This window comes from Pogoniulus pusillus, chromosome 13, assembly GCF_015220805.1.
Source record: "Pogoniulus pusillus isolate bPogPus1 chromosome 13, bPogPus1.pri, whole genome shotgun sequence".
NCBI lineage: Eukaryota > Metazoa > Chordata > Aves > Piciformes > Lybiidae > Pogoniulus > Pogoniulus pusillus.
The window spans coordinates 26,907,476-26,931,112 of NC_087276.1; the positions used below are offsets into that span (position 1 = coordinate 26,907,476).

A 23,637-nucleotide genomic window follows, 5' to 3' on the forward strand; every position below is an offset into this window, starting at 1 on the left:
TCTTCTCCAGACTGCACAGCCCCAACTCTTTCAGTCTGTCCTCCTAGCAGAGCTGCTGCAGCCCTCTGAGCATCCTCCTGGCCCTTCTCTGGACATGCTCCAGCATCTGCACATCCTTCTTGTCCCAGGGGCTCCAGAACTGGATGCAGTATCCATATGTCTGTTTACCCATCTCGTTCCTATGCCACATGCACGAGGCAGATTCAGTTCTCTGAGCTTTTGAGGTGAGGTGTCCCCCATATCAGAGCTGAATAGGACAAAGGAAGACCAAGGACAGAGCAGGCAGAGCGTGGATAAAAGCTGAGAAGACAACAAAGGTCAGAATCCAAGTTTGCAGTTTTGCCTTTTGACAGATAGAGGGAAATGTAAGATTTTATCAGCCCGTTTTGCCGTATGCCCTGACCAGCTTATTGGCAGAAGTGAGGGATTTGGGTGGCCTCTAGCCAGTCAGGTTTGCTGTGTTCAGCAGGCTTACGTGATCTGCAACAATTACACTTAAGGCTCAAGGAATTCTAATTATCCCAGCCAAAGGGGGAAGGGAAAAAATAAAGGCATTTAGGACAACGATGTCGATGGGTTTGATAATAATGCATTGGCCATTATGAAATTCATTCATTGGCCTGGGATGCAGCATGGTTTTTCTGATCATGGTTTTGACTCCTGGATAGGTAATAAGGAAATGATTGCTGTGGACGTTAAAGCTCATTAAATGTGACTCTATTAAAAATCAAGGTTATGCTGGACTTTAAATCTCTTTGAGCAGAACCGCTGGAGGCTGCAGCACAGCCTGGCGACTTGCCATGCGGTTCAGTGGTCCTTTGCTCTCATTTACTCCTAATAGCCTCTGCTGAAACGGGTACCAGGGCTATGGTGAAGGAGAGCTGGGGACGGTGTGAGCTGCGACAGCCTTCTGCAGGGCGCGAGGCTGCAGGCGGGGTGGTGCGGTGCCAGTGGGGCAGATCCCAGCAGCCGCATTACGGGAATGGGCTGTGCCTTTATGGGGGGTTTGTTTCTCTCCCACTGGCTGCCCAGGTCTTGGTTGTGTAAGAGGAGAGTGCACCAAGGTCAGGCAGCCATCTGGGGAGAGGCTCTGCATCCTCCTGTCTCTGCAGCAAGGATGCAGATTGTAACAGCTTTGGAAAGGTGGCGTTGGGGCATCGCTGCCCAGGTTTGGAATCTGTTCCAGTTCTGCGTTTCTCTTCCCTGTCCTCCTCACACCTTCCCCCCTCCTTTCTGTGTCTCAGGCTGCATCTTCTGCCTTTTTTCACCTCTCCTATGAGGAGAGACTGAGGATGTTGAGGCTGTTCAGTCTGGAGAGAAGACTCCAATGTGACCTTGCTGTGGCCTTGCAGTATCTTAAAGGGGCCTACAAGAAAGCTGGGGAGGGATTTCTTAGGATGTCAGGGAGTGATAGGACTGGGGGGAATGGAACAAAGCTAGAAATGGGTAGATTCAGAGTGGATGTTAGGAAGAAGTTGTTCAGCAGGAGAGTGGTGAGAGGCTGGAACGGGTTGCCCAGGGAGGTGGTGAAAGCCTCATCCTCATCCCCATCCCTGGAGGTGTTTAAGGCCAGGCTGGATGAGGCTTCAGACGGTGTGAGGTGTCCCTGGGCGTGGCAGGGGGTTGGAACTAGATGATCCTTGTGGCCCCTTCCAACCCTGCCTGATTCTGTGATTCTTCACGTAGATTTTCCTGGGTTTGTTCCCAATTTCTCTTCAGCTCATGTGTCTCTAGATCTTCCTTTTTAGTCTTCTGTGGTCCCAATGGACCTCTTCATTTTTGTTTCCTGGTGCTGCTAGAGGTGGAGTTGCACCTTAGCTGCAAGCAAATAGGTAGATGGCAGCTAACGGGGGTCTGGCAGGAGTGATGACTTGTGTATTGTAGCAAAGCATGGGTAGAAATGAGGGTGCTTCAGGTGCTGCTTATTTCCATTTGTATTCTCATCTGAAAAGCAGTATATTTGAAGGTAGGAAGAGCTCACCCATGGAGAATGCAGTCACGTGAATTTTCAGTGAGCCCTCATGATTTATTGCTGTCCCATGGGTACAGTGGAGCATTCCCTTCTTTCACACAGCCTCTCTCTGCGAGAAAGAGGAAAAGAGCTTTTGATGTGCTTTCTGTTGAGAGACAGCCTGGTACCTCTACTAGGGAGGAGGATGGGGAAATCAACTCTGATTTCAGACATCTGTGGAGAATTTTGGAAGTGAACTATTTTCCTGAGCAAAATCCTACCAAATAAAGGAAAGCTGTTCAGCTGTTCATCCACCTCAGTGCTTTCAGTGTCCTTTTCCCCTTGTTAGGGAAAACCAGGAACAGGAGGTCTTTCATAGAATCATAGAATCAACCAGGTTGGAAGAGACCTCCAAGATCATCCAGTGAGTCTCACCCTAGGGCAGGTGTTTGACCCTAACAGAGATGCTACATCTGGTATTCGAGAGAGGCTGTCTTCTGTCATGCCATGGCCTTGTAAAATGGTAATTAATTGGAATTAAATTGGGTAATGAATTAATATTAAAATAATCTAATCTTCATGAAGTGACAAGCCAGAGATGGTAAAATTTGTCACTGTCCCAGCATGCTCCTGATGAATGTGTTTCTGAGTACAGAAGGTGACAAAAAAAAATGGAGCAGATGGAATTTAGAAGTTGCCATTCTCCATCCACAGTTGGCTGAGCTGTTGGTGCTTGGAAGCCTTGGTGCTTCCTACCATCTGTGTGTAGGAGATCCACACATCAGAAGGGCTGCACCTGCGAATGAAACCTGAGTGCACCTGATGAAGGATGTTTCTGTGACCTTAGGAGCTGGTGGGTGCACTGTGATGGTTTGGGAGCTACATGCCCCACACACAATGAATTCACTCAGACTAGACTCAGCTGCCTGGAAGTTAAGGACTGAAGCTTTATATTCACAGCTTAGCAGATAGTTACAATAGATTACAAATATTTGCAGCTATAGACAGAAACAGCAACAGAAGAAGGGGACACAGTCTCAAGTTGTGCCAGGGGAAGTATAGGCTGGATGTTAGGAGGAAGTTCTTTACAGAGAGACTGATTGGCATTGGAATGGGCTGCCTGGGGAGGTGGAGGTGGACCTTCACTTTGCATCTCTTCAGAAAGAAGACAGTTCTTCCAGAAAAAAGGGGAGGGTAACTGACACCCAATTAATCTTTTCTCCTAGGAAGAAAAGCCTGGATGAGGCACTTAGTGCCATGGTCTAGTTGACTGGATAGGGCTGGGTGCTAGGTTGGCCTGGATGATCTTGGAGGTCTCTTCCAACTTGCTTGATTCTATGATTCTATGAAATACACAAGTTAAAAGTAATACAGAACCACAACATCCATCCCAGAAACCAGAGTCCCCAGGAGGGGCTCCCAACCACCCTTCCACCTTCTTTTCACCCCTCTATCTTATCCTAGAGTCTGCCTTACGTGCAAGGTGAGCTGGAAGGATTGGCAAGGGGGGTTAGAAGCAGACTGATTAGTTGGGTTACACAGATCCAGGCAGAGCAGCAGAAGCCCAGGGAGAAACCACAGACACCGACTCTGACAGATAGACTCTCTTCTTATGTATACTTGTGTTCTTGTTTTTATACATCTCAGCAAGCCTATGAGTGAAGCAGACATCACTCTTGTTTCCTTTTCACAGCCTGTAATCGAATTCCTCTCATTAAAATACTCCAATTAGCTTCAGACCAGCACATGCACACACAGAGGCACAGCATTGGTATCTCACTTTCTGCTGATGGTTCCCAGCGCCTCTCTGGTCAAACAAGGTTGGGCCAGGTGAGTGCATAGAGGGCAGCTCTTCTTCAGTCATGTAATCATAGAATCAACCAGGTTGGAAGAGACCTCCAAGCTGATCCAGTCCAACCTATCCCCCAGCCCTATCCAGTCAACAAACCATGGCACTAAGTGTCTCATCCAGGCTTTTCTTCCTAAGGGGAAGGATTAATTGGGTGTCAGTTACCCTCCCCTTTTTTCTGGAAGAATTGTCTTCTTTCTGAAGAGATGCAAAGTGAAGGTCCAGGACATTTGCTGTCTTCAAATGACTTCTGGTAAGAGCAAGATGTTAGCCTTGGTGCCCTGCCTGTACTCCTGTGCAGTAATTGCTTTCTGCATGTCCCAATTTCTTCTGAAGTTTATAAAGAGCTTCTCTTTGCCTCTGGTGTTTTGCTGTGCACTGATGAAGTTCTGTCCTCTTGCACTCCAGAGATGGCCACATTCTTGATGGGAAAAGAAATCATTGCCTTCTGCTGCCTGCATAAGAAATGTTATGTAGCATTAGTGTGTAAAACCCAAGCAATATGGAATGTAGCACACAGGATGAGTGCTGGTAGCAGCAGTCCTTGGGAGCTGCTTTGCCTGAACTGCTCTGAGCCTGCCTGCCTTCCCGTGCTGACTCTGGCTGAAGAGCAGAGCCTCCTTGGGGCCATCTCCTCACTTCTCAGCTAGTGATTGTCATTATTGTTTTTATGGAGCTAGCTTCTCTGCTGCAAGACATTTAGACCAGTCTGGGACCTGAATAGTGTATTAATAGTGGGAATAAGATGATATATTAAACAGAGTTTACTTTGATTTCCCTCCTTACCATCCATATTCCTTTGTCCCAGCCCAGCACCACATGGAACAAGGTGAGGCTGCTAAATGCAACTGTTTTCCCAAAAGGCTAGAGGCAGATTTGGGCCTCCAGTACTGCAGTATTGACAGTGTTACAGTGGCTGGTGAGCAGAGTCTACAAACACCTTGTAGAGTACAATGGTGTGAATAGATTTGGGCAGCCTCACCACAAGGAAAAGAGCCACAAAGCCTTCATAGGTCCTAATTCTCTCAAGTTGTGGTGGAGGAGGTCTAGGCTGGATGTTAGGAGGAAGTTGTTGGCAGAGAGAGTGATTGGCATTGGAATGGGCTGCCCAGGGAGGTGGTGGAGTTGCCATCCCTGGGGGTGTTGAATAAAATCCTGGATGAGGCACTTAGTGCCATGGTCTAGATGACTGCATAGGGCTGGGTGCTAGGTTGGCCTGGATGATCTTGGAGGTCTTTTACAACCTGGTTGACTCTATGATTCTATGCACCAAGCTTTTCCTCTGCATAGGTGCTGCTGCCTTTCTGACTCAGTTGCCACTACTCTCACCTTGCTTTTGGCAGCATTATCATTTAAGTGCCTTTGTAGCATCCTCTGTTCTGCACCTTTTTCTTCATCCTCTCTGCTTAGATTTTGGAAGCTGCTGATGGAATTTTCCTCAGGTGTACTGCACCTTTCTGAAAACAAGGTGCTGTTGTGTTTCTCAGAGCTTTGTTCTCTCTGTGTGCCTGCACTGTCTCAAGGCTACTCTTTCCCTTTCTGAAAATACGACCTAGCCCCTCCAGAGTTCTTTACTTCTTCAAAGCCTGGATGAGGCACTTAGTGCCATGGTCTGGTTGATTGGACAGGGCTGGGTCCTAGGTTGGAGTGGATGATCTTGGAGGTCTCTTCCAACCTGGTTGATTCTATGATTCTAATTCAGCACCAAGGACAGCCTTTGGTAAAAGCTCTGTGCTGCTGAAGTCTGCACTGGCCCCTGTGAAGAAGCAGGTTTTGTGGCTCCAGTTGAAGTGCAGCACCTCAGGAGTGCTGAGAGAAACATTCTTCAGTTTAAAAAAAGAAATAAACCAGCTTTTATCACGTACAGCATTTGTCATCCAGATAGATACTGGAGTTCTTTTGGAGATAACACAGATGTGAAGTCATGCAGCACTGAGTGTACTGAAGGCAGAGTGCCCTGCCTGTGGCAGCATGCCATGAGCCTGTTAAACAACCAGAGAGACTTGCCCCCAAGCACGACTTAATCTGTGTGCTGCGAACGGCCGGGACATGAGCAGGCAGGCAGGGGTTGCTGACCCAACAAACCCCCGAGGAGGCCTGCAGCCTGCAGCTCCTTGTGAAACTGTGATGGGAGGTGCCACTGAGACGTTACTGGGACTTCCAGACTCCATCTGCTGTCCGGGGAGCCAGAGATTTGTAATGAATCCTCTAACGTGGCTCTGCTGGAGCTGCTGAATGTGCAAAACCTACTGTCAGTCAAAGCTTGCTACCCAGACTGTACTTAGCCTTCACAAAGAGCAAAAGAGCTGCTTCCTGGCTCCTTTTTTTTCCCACCCAATTCATGTTTGGAGATCCTGGATACCTCCAGTGATTCCTACAAGGGCCTTTGTCTTTTTTTTTTAAATATATCTCCTAACTTCTCCTAACCAGTCACTAGTGATGTCCCCCAGGGATCAGTGCTGAGCCCAGTCCTGGTCAGTAGTGATGATCTGGACCAGGGGATTGAGTCCAGCATCAGTAAGTTTGCAGATGACACCAAGCTAGGAGCAGGTGTGGAAATGTTGAAGGGTAGGAGAGCCCTGCAGAGGGACCTTGCCAGGCTGGATGGGTGGGCAGAGGCCAATGGGATGAGATTTAACAAGTCCAAGTGTAGGGTTCTACACTTTGGGCACAGCAACCTGAAGCAGTGCTACAGAGTGGCTGGAGAGCAGCCAGGCAGAAAGGGACCTGTGGGTGCCAGTAGATAGTAGCTGAAGATGAGCCAGCAGTGTGCCCAGGTGGGCAGAAGAGCAAATGGCATCCTGGCTTAGATCAGGAACAGTGTAGCCATCATGAGAAGGGAGGTTATTCTTCCCCTGTACTCAGTACTGGTCAGGCCACACCTTGAGTAAGGCATCCAGTTCTAGGCAACGATGTGACCTCATTGCTGTCTACAACTACCTGAAGGGAGGCTGTAGCCAGGTGGGGTTGGTCTCTTCTCTTAGGCACTCAGCAACAGAACAAGAGGACACAGTCTGAAGTTGTGCTGGAGCAGGTCTAGGCTGGATGTTAGGAGGAAGTTGTTGTCAGAGAGAGTGATTGGCATTGGAATGGGCTGCCCAGGGAGGTGATGGAGTTACCATTCCTGGAGGTGTTTAAAAGGAGGCTGGATGAGGCACTTAGTGCCATGGTTTAGTTAATTAGGAGGTTTAGATGAAAGGTTGGACTCACTGATCCTAGAGGTCTTTTCCAGCCTGGTTAGTACTGTGACTCTGTGACAATCAAGGGAAGTTTGAAGACTTTGCAAGGGCAGAAGTCAATGAGCAGTGGAAGAAGCTGAAACCTTCCTGTCAGATATTTTAATCCCTTCCCACTCCCCAAATGCCTGTAAAACACATCAGATTTGTATCACAAGGTTGCAGATAGCAGCCTTTGTGGCTGTGGTTCTACATATCTGTTTTCTCTGTATCCCTTTGGTCTGATGGTTTCTCTGTTAGCTGGAGACAAGCCAGCAGCCTGTTGAGCTTTGTGGGTCTTGGTAAGCTTTGGCAGTTGTGTTGTCCCGATTGGGTGTTGTGGTGTGGCTGTTGCCTTCTTGGTGTCAGGAAGTTCCTGCTAGATCTCTTTAGTCCAGCACTTGTCCTGAAGGGAAGGAGATGCAGTATTATCTGCAGCTGCCCTTTGGAACCTGCGGGGTTGCGATACGAGCTGCCTCTTGCAGCAGTTTGCATCACAGAGCAGCTTTTGATTAGGACCAATGTGCCATGAGGCCTCTGGATGTACACAATTGAAAATGCTCTTTCATTCGTCAGCAGGACTGAGAAGAAAGGCTTCTGCTGATGGCTGGAATTCAGGCCAACACAATTTCCCTGACATTAGAAAAACCAGCCTGCCAGCATGGCAGAGAGCTCCGGCAGGGGAGAGCCTCAGATCTCTGTTCTGCATCTTGTCACTCCGCTGTTTCTGCTGGAAATTAAAGCTTGGTGAGCTCTTTGTGAGCAGCAGACAGTAGCAAAAATCTCGTCAAGGAACTTTGCAAGGGGTGCTGAGGTTACTGGGAGCAGCTGAAAGAGCTGTGTGCTGGCAAGGTGAATGTCCCCTTGGTTGAGCATGGTTATTAGATTCAGAAAAGATGCTGAACGTACTTATATGTACACTTTCCCTCTCAATGCTATCCAAGGTGGTGATGTTCATGTCGTGGCAGGCTCATGGTGGGGAAAAAATGACTGGATTTGCTTTTTTTTTCCTCTCTGGAGCCCTCATTTCAGTTTCCAGGTAAGTATATGTGGCCAGGAGCTGAAATCTGACTGCCTTCACGAAATAAATAGGGGCTCCTTAACGCCGAATCCCAAATGAGGTGGAGTGAAATGTGTAGAGACTGAGAAATAAAGTATGTCTACTCCTTCCACATGCTAAAGGGGGGGAGCAGACAAGTACAATTCTGAAGCCAAAGAGCTCAGGCTGCTTTTCTGGTTCACTCCCCTGTCTCTATGGGAAGCTGTTTTTCCTGGGGAATGCTGTTTTCCAGTCATGTTCCCAATTTTTCTTTTCCCTTACTCTGATTATTTAGGGGCTGTAAATGAAGTGAAATAAGGCTGTTTCAACATTCTAGAGCAGAGGCTGTATTTAAGAAGTTTATATTTGATGAGTAAGTTGATGACATTGCATTATGTGAATCTGATGTGCAAACTTGTCACTAAAGTGTAAACACAGTGACAGCAGGACCAGCAATTCCCAGCCTAATCAAGTAAGCAGAGTAACACATTCTTTGAGCTAGAGAGTAATAGAGACTGATTTACATACTGAAATGAGAGAAGCTTGCACAGATCCAACAATTAAGTTGATATTTTAATTGCATAAAAGGCAGGAGATTCAAAGTTATGTTTCCTACATCAGTTCATTCGTCACCTACATCTATTTGTAGTATTTTCAATGATGTTGTAGTATTTTCAATTACTTTATTTGGTACAAAGGTAACGTGGATTAAAGTGCATGAAATGCTAGCCATGGAAGAAAGGAGAGCTTTGGGTTTGGTGGGTTAGAAAGGAGAGTTTGGATTTGGTGGGTTAGAGAGGAGAGCTTTGGATTTGCTGGGTTAGAGAGGAGAGTTTTGGGTTTGAGGGGGTTGGAAAGATCTTTGGATTTGCTGGGTTAGAAAGGAAAGCTTTAGATTTTCTGTGTTAGAGAGGGGAGCTTCGGATTTGGTGGGTTAGAGGTGAGAGTTAAGATTTGCTGAGTTAGAAAGAAGCTCTTTGGATTTGGTGGCTTAGAGAGGAGAGCTTTGGATTTGGTGGGTTAGAGAGGAGAGCTTAGGATTTGGAGGGTTGGAAACAAGAGCTTTGGATTTGCTGGGTTAGAAAGGAGAGCTTTGCATTTGCTGTGTTAGAGAGGGGAGCTTTGGATTTGGTGGGTTAGAGATGAGAGTTAAGATTTGCTGAGTTAGAAAGAAGCTCTTTGGATTTGGTGGCTTAGAGAGGAGAGCTTTGGGTTTGGTGGGTTAGACAGGAGAGCTTTGGATTTGCTGGGTTAGAAAGGAGAGCTTTGCATTTGGTGGGTTAGAAAAGAAAGCTTTGGCTTTGGTGGGTTAGACAGGAGAGCTTTGGATTTGCTGGGTTAGAAAGGAGAGCTTTGCATTTGGTGGGTTAGAGAGGAGAGCTTTGGATATGGTGATTTAGAAAGGAGAGCTTTAGATTTGGTGTGTTAGAGAGGAGAGTGTTGGCTTTGGTGGGTTAGAAAGGAGAGATTTGGATTTGCAGGGTTAGAAAGCAGACTAAGAGAGCTGAGAAGTTTTCAGCCTGTTTAAATATAGTACAAACAAACTGCAGGTAATTTCTGCCTTAATATTCTGGTAGATGTGTCAGGAGGGAGGGAATGAGGGAGAGGGAGCCATATTCAAATGCAATGCAAAAAGTTCCCGTCAGTCTCAATAGCTGGTGAATTATATCCTTAACTTCTTGTTTTCTTTTTAAGGGATAAGCTCTATTGAATTGCAAATTCCCAGAAATGCACTAGGACCACTCAGAGCCACATCAATATATGGATTCTGTCCTTGGTGTTTGTGCTGGTTGCACAGCACTGATCTTGCATTCAGATAAGCGTGCACGTATCCAGCTCCCCTTATCTCCCCGTGCTGATGTTCTGATATATGAATGCTTGTTCCCTGTGCTCACAAAAAGCTATTCACACGCCAAGCCTGACAGGGTGGTGAGGGGGTTTTCTTTTTTCACATATAATCTTTCTTTGAATTAGACTACAAAAAGAATGTGTTTGAAAAGGTTAACTAATGGAGACACTTTTCTTCCTGATGAGGAAAAGAAAAATGGTGAAGCGCTGAAAAATGGTCAAGCGGAGTTTTGATCAGGCTTTGCTCATCAAATACTTTCTAGGCGGTGAGCAAGTAGGAGAAATGCTAATCCATAGTGGATTTATTTGGAACGGGGAACATTTATTTGGAAAGCAATCAGCCTGTAAAAGCAGACACTTGTAATTACTTCTCCATCTTAATCATGGCACTGACATCAGCACCACGATGTGATAAAGTACTGATAGCCTTTAGAGTGTGGTGCTGACATGAGAATGTTAATAGGAAGGGTGAAAAGCCTCTCTCGGTATCTTCACACCTATCAACCTGGTTTGTTAATGCCCAGGTGTTCTGGACAGATTGTCCAGTGGCTACTAGTCACACAGTATCCTAAACACAAAGGTATAAGAGCTCTCAGCTCCTTTGGGAAAAAGCCAGCATCTTCCCATCCCTTCAGGGATGTGCCAGTGGACAGTGCAGTAGCCAGAGCACTGCTGCGGTGAGCTCCTAGCATAGCACAGGTCATGTCCATGCAGGTGGCAGAATTCTTCATGGTCCTGGCTTTGGTCATCTCATGCTTCTGGTGTGCCAAGTTGGTGAAGGCAAAGGCTTGTGTCATAGCAAGTGTTAAAACTCAGGGGAAAGTCATGCCTGTCCACCAGGGACTTCTGAGCATCTGGGAGTGATTGATTACTTAGACTAAACCAGAGCTACCTGGTGTGTTTTATGTACTCGTAGCAGTTGCTGCAGTCTTCACTATTTCAGTGTTTCCCCGTGTTCTCCATTTCAGTGCCAGGTTATCTGACATGATCTCCTGTTAGTGAGCAGTAAGTCAATCCAGCATCCATTAGGGAAAGGCACATTAATTCCTATATACAACCAGACAGATGAAAAGCTGGTTGAATTCAGATTCATGAACTGCCTTTTCACTCTCTGGCTGTCTCGCTGTGTTTCTGTCTGTATTGAATAGAAGAGTCTCGATGCATCCTGCTGGAGTGCTGCAGCATGGTGGGCTATTGGGTAGGTGTCCAGCTTTGTAAAGTTACCTTGTGTGATGATCAGATGCCATCAGAGGTGTGCAGCAGAAGTGTTTCAATTAAATAGATCAGAGGCTTCCATATGGAAGGGCCGGAGACAGCAGCAGCATCCACCTGTGCTGGAGACTGGGGATGTGTCATCAAAAATCTCACCACTAGTGGCATCAAAGGCAGCTTGCAGATCTGAAGGGCTCGGCAAAGGGGCTCTGAATAGGCTGATAGTGACAACGGTGTGAGGTTCCCCTCTCTGACTGCCATATTGTGGTGACTTCCCTTAAACGAGGCAGAATTTAGGCGAGGGGAAGTTTCAGTCCTGTTAGACAAAAGTGGTAAAAATAAACCCAAAGTTAGAACTGGTGGTGTTAGGTCTGTGTAACAGATGCGGGCTAAAGGCGTTTTCAGCAGCAGCAACCATATGAAGGAGCTGCTGGTCAGGTTGTTTCCATGATGATGTCCCCTCCGTGGTATGTGGGCAGCATGCTGATGTGTTTGCAAGCTCCCTGCAGAATTTATTTGGGTTCCCATGGTGCCTCGAGGAGCAGTGGAGATTAATTTCCACTTCCATTTCAAGGAACTTCGCAGAAAACATCTGTTTGGAAGAGACCTCAAAGATCATTCAGAGTGGATGTGAGGAGGAAGTTGTTGAGCATGAGAGTGGTGAGAGCCTGGAATGGGTTGCCCAGGGAGGTGGTTGAAACCCCATCATAGAATCATAGAATCAGTCAGGGTTGGAAGGGATCATCCAGTTCCAACCCTCCTGCCATGGGCAGGGACACCCTACCCTAGATCAGGCTGGACACAGCCTCATCCAGCCTGGCCTTAAACACCTCCAGGGATGGGTTTTTTTGGTAGTATTTACTCCAGTCCAGATATTCAACCACTGAAAGCTTTTCCTCCCAACAGTGCTTTATTAATCTTGTTTTACTGCCTTCATAATTCAGGTAGTGACAGGACTGGGGGGAATGGAGCAAAGCTGGAGGTGGGGAGATTCAGACTGGATGTGAGGAGGAAGTTGTTGAGCATGAGAGTGGTGAGAGGCTGGAATGGGTTGCCCAGGGAGGTGGTTGAGGCCCCATCCCTGGAGGTGTTTAAGGACGGGCTGGATGAGGCTAGGGTAGGGTGTCTCTGGCCATGTCAGGGGCACTGGAACTAGATGATCCTTGTAGTCCCTTCCAACCCTGACTGATTCCATGGTCATCCAGTCCTACTCTCAACCCAAAACTAAACCAGGTGATGCTTCACATTTTACAACCTGGAAATTACACAGAAAGAAGGGAGGAGCATTGCACCATGCCTGTGTTCTGGAGTCCCTAGGAACATTCTGGTGAAATGAAAAATTATAAGCCTAATTTCCCATGTGGGCAAAGTCTTCATTTGCAAGGTGATGTCCTCAGCCAAATGGAGAGGGTGCTTGCAGCATTTGGGAACAGATTTAAAGCTAATGGCGTCTTAGTTACGCTTCAGGTAGCTCTGAGTCCTAGGCTGCTAACCCAAACAGTTAGAAATAAATAAGGATAAAAATGAGAACCACACATATCCCACTTCCTGCAGCTTACTGTTAAATGCTGCTGTTCTCCTCTGTCAAAGGTGGAGTGAGCCAGGCTGTTCCCTGAAACCAGGGCAAATGAGCAATTAGCAAGAGGTACAGAAATAGTGCTCAGGAAGGTATAAAGTTGCTCTGAGAGCTATAAAATGTGCCTCCTTGTTTTGCTTACGGTTTAGAGTGGGAATGTTTTGACTCTTAACAACAGCTGACTAATTCTTTGGGTTTTTTTTTTCCCCTTTAATGATCAGGATTCAGGAGAGGGCTGGTTGTGACAGGCGTGAGATGGTGTTGCCGTCAAAGCGAAGCGCTTCTTAATTAGGCAGTCCCTTGGATGATTTACTTTCTAGTGATTTGAGTGGTGGCCAGTTTGAATGTATCAGCAAAACTGACCAGCACGGTGCAGTCTTGTCAGTGCAGGTTCTGCTTTGCTCTTCAGGCATCAAGAGGTGAAGCCTGCTCCTCTGTGATGAGGGAAATTATAAGTGCAGCCAGCCGCGCTAGCGACTTCACCATCTGCTCTGAAGTCTCTGCCTTCAATGCCAGCACTTGCAGTAGCAGGCATAATGATGATAATATTTTCCACTTCTTTAGCACCCTCTGTCTAAAGGTCTCTGACTATGCTAGAGATACTAATTAAAACTAGCAGCACCCATGGGAGGTGGTCATGAGTCTCCACACTGCCTTTTCTTGCTTGCAGAGTCTAAAGAGATTGTGTCACTGATCTTTGGGCAGAAGTTCCTTCCATCAGGCAGCTATGGAAGAACTAAAAACCTCTCATACTGTGGTTAGTTTAAATCAGAGCTGTATTAGAGAGGCAGTCTGACTCGTGTTAACTTGCTGGAGTGCAAGGCAGGGACTGAATGTCATGTTTCTAAGTGGGCTCGTTGGGGAAACAGCAGAAACTGGGTCTGCCTTAGCTGTTTCTCAGTTTCTCACAGTGTAAGTCTTGGAGTAAGTCTCACAACCCAAGTTCAGTCCTTATTGTGCGGCCTTCTGAAGAAAACAAGCTCTTAAGATTACATTGCAAACACTCAGTGCAGTGCTCTACATGTAAAAAGCAATCATGGAGTGGATAGAATGGTTTGAGTTCCAACTCCTTCTCCAGGTCCTTCTCCCGGCAGAACACCCCCAACTTTCTCACAGCAGAGGTGTTCTAGCCCTCTGATCATTTTTATATCCTGCTTTGGGCCCACTCCAACAAATCTGTGCCATTCTCATGTTGGACATCCCAGAGCTGGACACAGTACTCCAGGTGAGATCTCCAGGTGACCAGCAGAATCCCCTCCCTTGACCTCCTGGCCACGCTGCTGGTGATGCAGCTCAGGATGTGATTGACCTTCTGGGCAGCAAGTGCACATTGCCATTTCATATCCAGTTTTTCATCCACTAGCACTCCCAGGTCCTCCTCTGCAGGGCTGCTCTCAATCCCCTCATCTCCCAGCCTGTCTTGATACCAGGACTTCACCTGACCCAGATGCAGGAACTTACACTTGGTCTTTTTCCTCCTGAGGTTCACATACACCCACATCTCAAGCTCACCTTTAACATAGCCAGGACTCAAGGACACTCCAGGAGTTTTGTCTTCTGATCAGACTTTTTGTAGATGAAAGCATCACTCCTCTCCTCCAAGCAGTGAGCTATGAGTACCTATGAATCACAATCCACAGTGAGGCTCCAGGAGCAGTGCTGGAGATGGTGCCTGAAAATGCTTACGAATACCACAGATTCCTCCCTGCTGAATCCATGTCCTGTAGTGATGGTTAGAATCCTGGGTGCTTTTGTTAGTTTTTGCCACACCTTTGTGTTCTTTTGTGTAAACTCAATCTTGTGGAATACTAACAGGAAAGCTTTTCCATACTCTGTAGGAGATTGATAAATAACCTTGTATGGATCACCAGGAAGGAGTAAACACATGAGAAAAGGAGAAACCTGGCCACAAATCTTTAGCACACGATCCGAATGCTCACACTCCTAGATTTAAAAGTGTGTTTCCAAGCAAATCCATTTAATGTGCTCTTCAGTTGGGTAGAGCTGTAGCAGTAAAGCTCTTCCTTCCCCTGAGTGCTAGGTGTGAAGGAAAACCTGCTGGTTAACATCAAAGATACACCTACTATCCACCATCTCCAAGAGCAAAAGAAACTGTTATCAAGTATCATTACATGGTGTCTAAGTGTATTTGAGGCTATTAAAGACAGTTATCCCCAGAGATTTATACATAACAGGTTAAAATGAGGCAGGGTGGGGGGAACAAACCCTTGCTGTGTTTAATTATTGCTGGGTGCTGCATGCACTTTTCTCCATTATTTACTTAATCTTAAATGCCAGATGCTAAAGGGCACCAGCATCAATTAACTGCTTAATTAGACTTGCAAAGAAATCATGTAATATAGTTATAGGCAAAGGAAAAAAAAAAGGAGGGGGGGAACTGAAGCTCAGGGCTCTCTTTGCAATCATTTTTAAAGCTCCCTGCATACACTGTTTGCTTTCATTGCTTGCTGGAAACTCTTTGGAGCACTCTCTGTGCTGCTTGCCCCTTGGGGAGGCAAATGCCTGGATGCAGCATGGCTCCTTCATTGCTCTTCTGACTGGAGTTAGCCACAGCTTGCTTTTGTGCCCTCCACAGCCTTTTCACAGGGGTTTGGATCAGATGCCCTTTGTTGAGGGCTTGTGTAGGGCCTCATCCTAATCCACATGAGAGCTTTGCCTTCACCCTTTCTGTGGGATCTCTGCTTTCTTGGCGCTTGCTCTGGGTGCCTAGTTTGGTGGAGACCATTGGGGTTGGACTTGGTGATCCCTTCCAACCTCTACCATTCTTTGATTCTCCCCTTCTATGATTCTCCCGTTCTATGATTCTGCTGTTCTTTGATTCTCCTGTGATTCTCCCATCCTTTGATTATCCCATTCTGTGGTTCTCCTATTCTGTGGTTCTCCCATTCTTTGATTCTCCCTTTCTTTGATTCTCCCATTCTATGATTCTCCCATTCTATGATTCTCCTGTTCTTTGATTCTCCCATTCTATGATTCTCCTGTTCTTTGATTCTCCCATTCTATGATTCTCCTGTTCTTTGATTCTCCCATCGTTCTCCCATCCTTTGATTCTCCCATTCTATGGTTCTCCCATTTTTTGGTTCTCCCTTTCTTTGATTCTCCCATTCTATGATTCTCCCATTCTATGGTTCTCCTGTTCTTTGATTCTCCCATTCTATGATTTTCCTGTTCTTTGATTCTCCCATCATTCTCCCATCCTTTGATTCTCCCTTTCTTTACTTCTCCCTTTCTTTGATTCTCCCATCCTGTGATTCTCCCATTCTTTGATTCTCCCATTCTTTGATTCTCCCATTCTATGATTTTCCCATTCTTTGATTCTCCCATCCTTTGATTCTCCCATTCTTTGATTCTCCCATGATTCTCCCATCCTTTGATTCTCCCATTCGTCTATGATTCTCCCATTCTCTGATTCACTATCCTGTTTCTGCTGGTGAACAAGTGGACACAGTTTAGTACTTTTAGTGTTTTAGCATGCAGCCAGCAGAGCACAGAGGGAGCCTTGCTTCGCTCACTGCAAAGTAATAGGAAGCAAGATGGTTTTATTCCATTAGCTCCCACTCCTATGAATAAGAGCCTTGACAGGACCTTCATTTTTGTTTCATCAAGGCCTGCATCTCCAACTGAATCTTTCCCATGCAGATTACCTTAACAGAGTAATAATGAATGCCTTGGGAGCTTGGGTTGTTTAGCTTGGAGAAGAGGACACTCAGGAGTGATCTCATTGCTGTCTATGACTACCTGAAGGGAGTCTGTAGCCAGGTGGGGTTGGTCTCTTCTGCCAGGCAACCAGCAACAGAACAAGGGGACACAGTCTCAAGTTGTGCCAGGGGAGGTCTAGACTAGATATCAGGAGGAAGTTGTTGGCAGAGAGAGTGATTGGCATTGGAATGAGCTGCCCAGGGAGGTGGTGGAGTTGCTGTGCCTAGAGGTGTTGAATAAAAGCCTGGCTGAGGCACTTAGTGCCATGGTCTAGTTGGTTGGCCAGGGCTGGGTGCTAGGTTGGCCTGGATGATCTTGGAGGTCTCTTACAACCTGGTTGGCTCTATGATTCTATGCACCAAGCTTTTCCTCTGCATAGGTGCTGCTGCCTTTCTGACTCAGTTGCCACTACTCTCACCTTGCTTTTGGCAGCATTGTCATTTAAGTGCCTCTGTAGCATCCTCTGTTCTGCACCTTTTGCTTCGTCCTCTCTGCTTAGATTTTGGAAGCTGCTGATGGAATTTTCCTCAGGTGTACTGCACCTTTCTGAAAACAAGGTGCTGTTCTGTTTCTCAGAGCTTTGTTCTCCTTCTGTGCCTGCACTGTCTCAAGGCTACTCTTTCCCTTTCTGAAAATACGACCTAGCCCCTCCAGAGTTCTTTACTTCTTCAAAGCACTGTATGAACATTATCTAATTAAGTATATATAACATGCCCTAAAGTATGTGAAGGGAAAGCTGCAGCACAGCATTGAAGTTTCCAGTCACTTGATCCAGTGTAAAATCTGATTGAATCACTAATTATTTTTCAAAATGCTGTGCTTAATGACATGTATCATGACAGGAAGATCAGAGCTGCAGCCAGGAGCATTGGGAGCTCCCACTAAGGAAGGGAGAGGCAGTCAGGTAAGTTGTGTGTTAGCTCTAGAGTCGGTTTGGATGCTCACACTGACGTAACGAACAAAACAACGGCAGCAAAAAAAGGGGAGCTGCAGCATTTGGATCTTTCCTGTTTTGATATATATATATATAATCAGCTCAACATTTCCTGTTGAAATGTTCATTAAAATTGCAGCCCCTGTGATTATGCAGCTGCCTAATTCAAATCAATAGAGCTCCTGAAAGGATTTCTGATCGTTTTTAACACTGCTGTAGAACTTCCTTGTTTACAACGTTATGATTAAGTCACTTTTTTTCTAAGTCATAGAATCATAGAATCAAGCAGGTTGGAAGAGACCTCCAAGCTCATCCAGGCCAACCTAGCACCCAGCCCTATCCAGTCATCTAGACCATGGCACTAAATGCCTCATCCAGGCTTTGCTTCAACACCCCCAGGGACGGTGACTCCACCACCTCCCTGGGCAGCCCATTCCAATGCCAATCACTCTCTGTGCCAACAACTTCCTCCTAACATCCAGCCTATACTTCCCCTGGCACAGCTTGAGACTGTGTCATCTAAAGTCATCTAAAGCATTAATAAAAAGTCTCTCTACCTCTTCTCTAATGTTTTGGGCTAAATTTTTTTTCACTCTGAACAGCTTCAAATAATGCAGACCTTGCTTTATGGCTTTATCTTTTGCTTCTTAGTGCAGCATCTCTCTTTGTATTGATGGGTGAATCAGAAGCTCCAGTACACGAGTTCTTTATAATTCCCAGTAAGCCAGAACTGACTCTTTTGTTTTGGAATCCTAATCCAATTAAGTAAAATTAATAGAGCAACAGAGTAAATAACACTGAGAGTCCCACAGCCATGCTTTGCTTCCAGCTCACTAACTTTTGGAAGCAGATGTTTGTGATATCTATCAGCTAAGACGCTTGGTTGTTGGAGCTGTCACATGGCTGTCCAGATTGGAAATTACAATGTCCTAAGAGTTGAGGTACTTCATTAAGTCTCATCCTGGAAAGGAGATCAGTTTAATTTTGCTGGAAAGATGCTTTCAAGGTAGTTTCTACTGCTCTGCTTTGGGGTGCTTCAGAGCAGTGTCAGAGTTCTTATAAGTTTGGTTTTAAGACTTTGGATTTCTTAATTTCTCACTTTTCTAAATGGGATCATAGAATCAGTTAGGATTGGAAGGGACCACAAGGATCAGCCAGTTCCAACCCCCCTGCCATGGACAGAGACACCCTACCCTAGAGCAGGCTGGCCACAGCCTCAGCCAGCCTGGCCTTAAAAACCTCCAGCCATGGGGCCTCAACTACCTCCCTGGGCAACCCATTCCAGCCTCTCACCACTCTCATGCTCAACAACTTCCTCCTCACCTCCACTCTGAATCTCCCCACCTCCATCTTTGCTCCATTCCCCCCCTCCTGGCACTCCCTGAGAGCCTAAAAAGTCCCTCCCCAACTTTTTTGTAGCCCCCTTTCATATCCTGGAAGGCCACAAGAAGGTCACCTGGGAGCCTCAAGTTACTCAAATGCCTTCTACTGTTTCAGAAGCCTTGGCACAATTCTGCTGTGTTTAAGTTGCAAACATCACAGGAAAATACCTAAGTCAAAACATTGTGGGAGAGAGACTGTGTGAAGGAGCAGATGTTTGCAGTCTCTGACTCCTGTGCTTGAGAAAAAGCAATCACGTTTCTATAAAAACCCAACATGCCAAAGCATTTTACTTGCCTGTAGTTTTATGCTTCACCTGCCTGTTGAAGTATTTCTTTAGCCTTCCTTTGCTTTTATTGCCTCACCCCAGCTGTACTTATTAACTCACTTATTTAACTCCACTTGGTTACGGTCCCACTGGGGTGTCAAGAGCAGAGACAGATCTGGCACAACTCGGACCTGGCACTCATAGTCACTTAATCCCTCACTGAGCACATCTGTTCAAGCTGGTGGTGCTGAGCAAAGCATCAGGGTAGTCAGATGTGAACAACTGCAGATGTTTTAGCACTGTGGTGTGGTTGAGCCCAGCTGCTCTGCTACCAACCTGCCACTGTGGCTGTTGCTCTTCTAGCAACATCCCTGTTTACAAAAGTGAGATGAAATCTTGGGAAGTGTGCAGGTGAAAACTGGTCAGAGCAAGCAGCAACAGAAGAAGGGGACACAGTCTCAAGTTGTGCCAGAGGAGGTCTAGGCTGGATGTTAGGAGAAAGTTGTTGGCAGAGAGAGTGATTGGCATTGGAATGGGCTGCCCAGGGAGGTGGTGGAGTCGCTGTGCCTGGGGGTGTTGAAGCAAAGCCTGGCTGAGGCACTTAGTGCCATAGTCTGGTTGCTTGGCTTGGGCTGGGTGCTAGGTTGGCCTGGAAGATCTTGGAGGTCTCTTCCAACCTGGTTGATTCTATGATTCTGTCAGTAGTAGGTTTAGAAGCAGATGAAGGTTTTACATGGACTCTTGGGTCTTTGGTGCTGCAGAAGCAGGGTGCAGCCTGTGTGACAAGAGAAGTGAGTATCGGTAGTTGGATATTGTCTTGTGTGTCCTCTTCATATTCAGGGCTTGGGCCTCTTTTGAAAGTTGAAGGTAAATGCTTTGGGTGGACATGAGAAGGGAATGAGATGGAAGAGGACAGAAAAGTCCAAAGCTTTTTCCTGTTTCAACAGACTCAGTGAGATTTGGCCACTGCACCTTAATGGGTAATCCCCACCCTGAGCCTCAGGTGAAAAGAAAAAACCTGTAAGGCTAAGGATAATGCAAGAGGATTTTTGCAGACTTTTCTCAGACATAAAGTGAGTTACTGAACTGCACAGCCTTTAATGGTACCTTTTTCTCTGAGCACAGAGCTAATTTGTTGATTTAGCCTAGCTGAGTAAATCTATTTTTCGTTAGTTGCACATCCCACGCAGGCAGACCTTTTGTGTTACTGTTTTCCCCTTGCAGTTGTCCCTCAACATACGTTTTCCCTAACCTCCTGGTTGACCCAGCCCAGCCCCAGCAGTGCTATTCATGCCAGCAGCATGGTATCTGTGGCTCTTGGTGTTGTTGACCCTAGTGGAAGGGTTTGCAGCAGCAGACTGAAATCTTCTCTAAGCCTGAAACTGAAACAAATCCTTTTTGTGGAAGGCTGCAGTGCCAAAGAGCAGCCTTCTCTGTGTGCTTGCTCTCTGGGCATGAAGTGTGGATGGATGGAGGGATGGATGGAGACCAGGAGTCAAGGTTACCTGTATGCTGTGCTCTTCTTCTGTACCAAAATACTATCTGTGGTGACTAAGCACCAAGCATCTTGGTTTTCTGACTGAGTTTATTTCAAATGGGTTATTAGGTCTTGCACTAAGATAGGGTTTGGTTCACAGCTCTTAGGAGTTAGAGAGATGGAAGTGTTCAAGCAATGCCAAGAGGAAAGAAGCTCTTGCAAACAAACAGGGCAGGGAGGAGGGATCTGGAGGCTGTGTCAAGAGAATGCAGACTACTGTTGAAAAATAACAACATTGTTCTTCTGGAGTAGGCTGTTCTCTGAGCCTGGTGCAGCAGTTGCTGTCGGCAGGGCTTGCTGCAGCGAGCATCTCAGCCTCTCGGGATTCCCGGAGTGCTCTGTAAACTTTCACAGCAATGGGAAATATGCACAGGGATTGCTTCATCCATCACTAAAATGCATCCACAGCTAGCATGAAATACAGTGACTGCTTAGTGCCACACAGGAACTGTCCTTGTGGCAGGAAGTGACAAGTGTCTCTTTAACTTCAAAGTGGAGGAGGCAGGAGGCAGTTACATGAGTGGCGTTCGTACAGGACACGAGGGCTGATGCCACAGTCCTGGTTCGTGCCCTTGTCTCCAAATAAAAGTCCTCTGCCAGGAAAATGCTTTGCTGCTGCTGTAATGGTCCAGGTCCTAGTTTCTTCTCTTCTCTGAAGAATGGTATATCCACAGCACAGCATGCTCCCTGCCCTAACCTTTGGTTCATTGCTGATTCAGAGAGTGAGAGCCAGCTATTGAATCAGAGGGTCAGGACCAAGCTAAAGGTCGGGATTGTGTCTACGTACAGAAAAGCAAATGTAACCTCTTCTTTCCAAAAGCACCGATATAGGGAGATGTGAAAGTTCATGCCTGTAAATTCTGCAGCTCCCACAGAGCTGTGAGGCAAACAGACAGGTAGGAAAAGGCTGTTTCCCAGCTGTCTGGGAAGGAAAGCCAAGAGATCAGGAGATAGTGGGCACCCGCATACCGCCGCTGTTATTCTCTGGGGTGGAACAGAAATGTGTTTCTGCCAGCAAGAGCAGTTTGAGCAATTTGAAAAGCCAGTCTAACTTCCATAGCTTCCAAGAGCACCAAGATGACTCTTTCACCTGTGTTGTATCCCACTGCAGAGATTACCTGCTGCTGTTTTTTCCAGCTCATGCTTGCTTTTCACAGCCTCTGTGCCTCCAGCAGCTTTTTGGCTAACTTTGCACTTCCTTAGACTTCTTTTTCCTTTGCCTTTTGTAGTTTGACCTGTGTGATAGGGGACTGAGTGCCTTGCATCTGCAGAGAAAGACAGTCTCTCCTTCAAGACATGCCCATGGACTTCTGTACCTCTGCTGCATGTGAAACTGAAGACTTTTGCCTCTGTAATTGTAGAGTTCTCAATTGTTAAAGCATTTCAATGCCTGGCATTAGCGAAGGGGCATTAGGTTGACAGGACCAGCTTCTCAGTCTCCCATCTCTATTCACCTGCATCACTTCTGCTGAGCTTCATTTTAATTATAATCCACTGGGTCATCCGTGCTCCATCAGACTTTCTCCTCCAAGGTTTTGTTTCATTAGAACTTTGTTCTAGAGCTAGTTTTATGTTTTCTTAAAGCCACCCAATTCCACGGCCGAGCTACGAATTCTGCTGTCCAACAGGAAAATATCCCAGATCCGTGCCGTGATTCAGCAGATTCTGCTGTCACCAGATGAGTGCTGTTGAATTAAGTAGCATCCCTGACTTTTCTTTTCCTTAGCTCCTCTCTCTGTAAAATGGAGACAGTGCTAATGTCTCGTTTGTGTAGCTCCGCAAGGTTCGTCCTGCGCTTCAAAGGTGCCAAACACAATAAAACTGTCAAGCAGCCTTTCGCTAACAGACTTGATGATTTACACCCAAAATGCTCATTTTTGTGCTAAAACAAGATCACCTGAAAGATACTGCAGTTGGAAGGTAACCAAGGGAAGGGGGAGGAGGAAACCATCTGTTACACAACAGCAGAAATGGTTCAGGGCGTTCGCCTGGGAAGCTCTGCCTTTGGAATAGGAAGGCTTATTTATATGGATGGAGCTAATTTTCTCTAAGTTATTCATTTTTCACTTAGGGAATTACCTAATCTTACAAGAGACTCTAGGAGGAAAGACTCATTTATTCTTTGTCTCATTCAGCCTCAGGCAAGCCCAAAGATGCTCTGCCTCTTCCAGTTCTGCTTTTTAAAGCGATTCTATTAATGATGCTTAAAGATTTTTCTTCTTCTGGATGAAAAGGGTTAATCTTTCTCATTCCCTCTCACCCTTCTCCTCCTCTTCTTCTGGAGAGTTCTTTTTTTGGCGTCTCTGGCTGTTCCTATCATCTTCTCCCCCTAATCTGCCACTATCTGAAGAATTCATTACATTTCAAATCAGAGGCCTTGCTGCATACATTAGCAGGTTTTAATAGACTTGCCACGACTCAAAAAGGAGGAAAAAAAGAGGGAGAGAGAGAGAGGGAGAGAGAAGATTTAAAACTCTTGTCTTGCCGAAAGCAGACAGATTGACTCAAAAATGACTCAGTCAATAAAAGATGAGTTTTGAAAAGGCTTCCCTCTGCTCAAAGGGAGCTCACATTCCAGCGAATTAGGTTTTTCTAAGCCCACTGTCAGAAATTAATAATACATACAGCATGTAAAATGGATTTAGCCCTCTACAGCCTTATACAAACATATCTTTGACTTGCTAAATGTGACACGACTACCAGGATTTTCCAGCCTTTATCCCAGGAGTTTGTCATCTTTCCAGCATGGTGTGACCTCAGTGGAATTTTTAAGTGTGTTAAAAGAAAAAAAAAAAAAAAAAGAAAAGAAATTAAAAAGTTTAAACCACAAACAACAAAAATGGCTAAATGAAATCTTCATGAAGAATGTGTTTCTGCTTCCACCACCGTTTTCCCCACCCAAACTCCCTCTGTCAGAGGACTGTTTTATTGTTATTTGCAGTCAAACTTATGCCAAAAGCTTTGGTTTGAACTCTCAAGCTATCAAGTCCTTTTAATAGACTCTTTAATAGGCCTTCATGTGAAGAAAGTGATATTGAACCTTCTGCATTGTAGCAGAAATCTTCATTTGAGCGTTGGGGTTCTTTTTTCAGAGCAAAATGGCTTACA

The 23,637-nt window shown here is 46.0% G+C and overlaps 1 protein-coding gene across 10 annotated transcripts in view; it reads left to right on the forward strand.

Moving 5' to 3' along the window:
* The window catches only part of MAD1L1 (mitotic arrest deficient 1 like 1), a 511,231-nt gene that overhangs the window by 336,950 nt on the left and 150,644 nt on the right, over nt 1-23,637 (forward strand). The window contains exon 17 of one of the 10 annotated variants that reach the window (XM_064153681.1): nt 21,759-22,324. The exons of the other annotated variants lie outside the window; for them this stretch is intronic. Coding sequence (XP_064009751.1) covers nt 21,759-21,763 — 5 coding nt within the window. The 3' untranslated portion in view covers nt 21,764-22,324. Of the gene's footprint in view, nt 1-21,758; nt 22,325-23,637 lie in introns of those variants that run through there. 10 annotated transcript variants of the gene reach the window in all.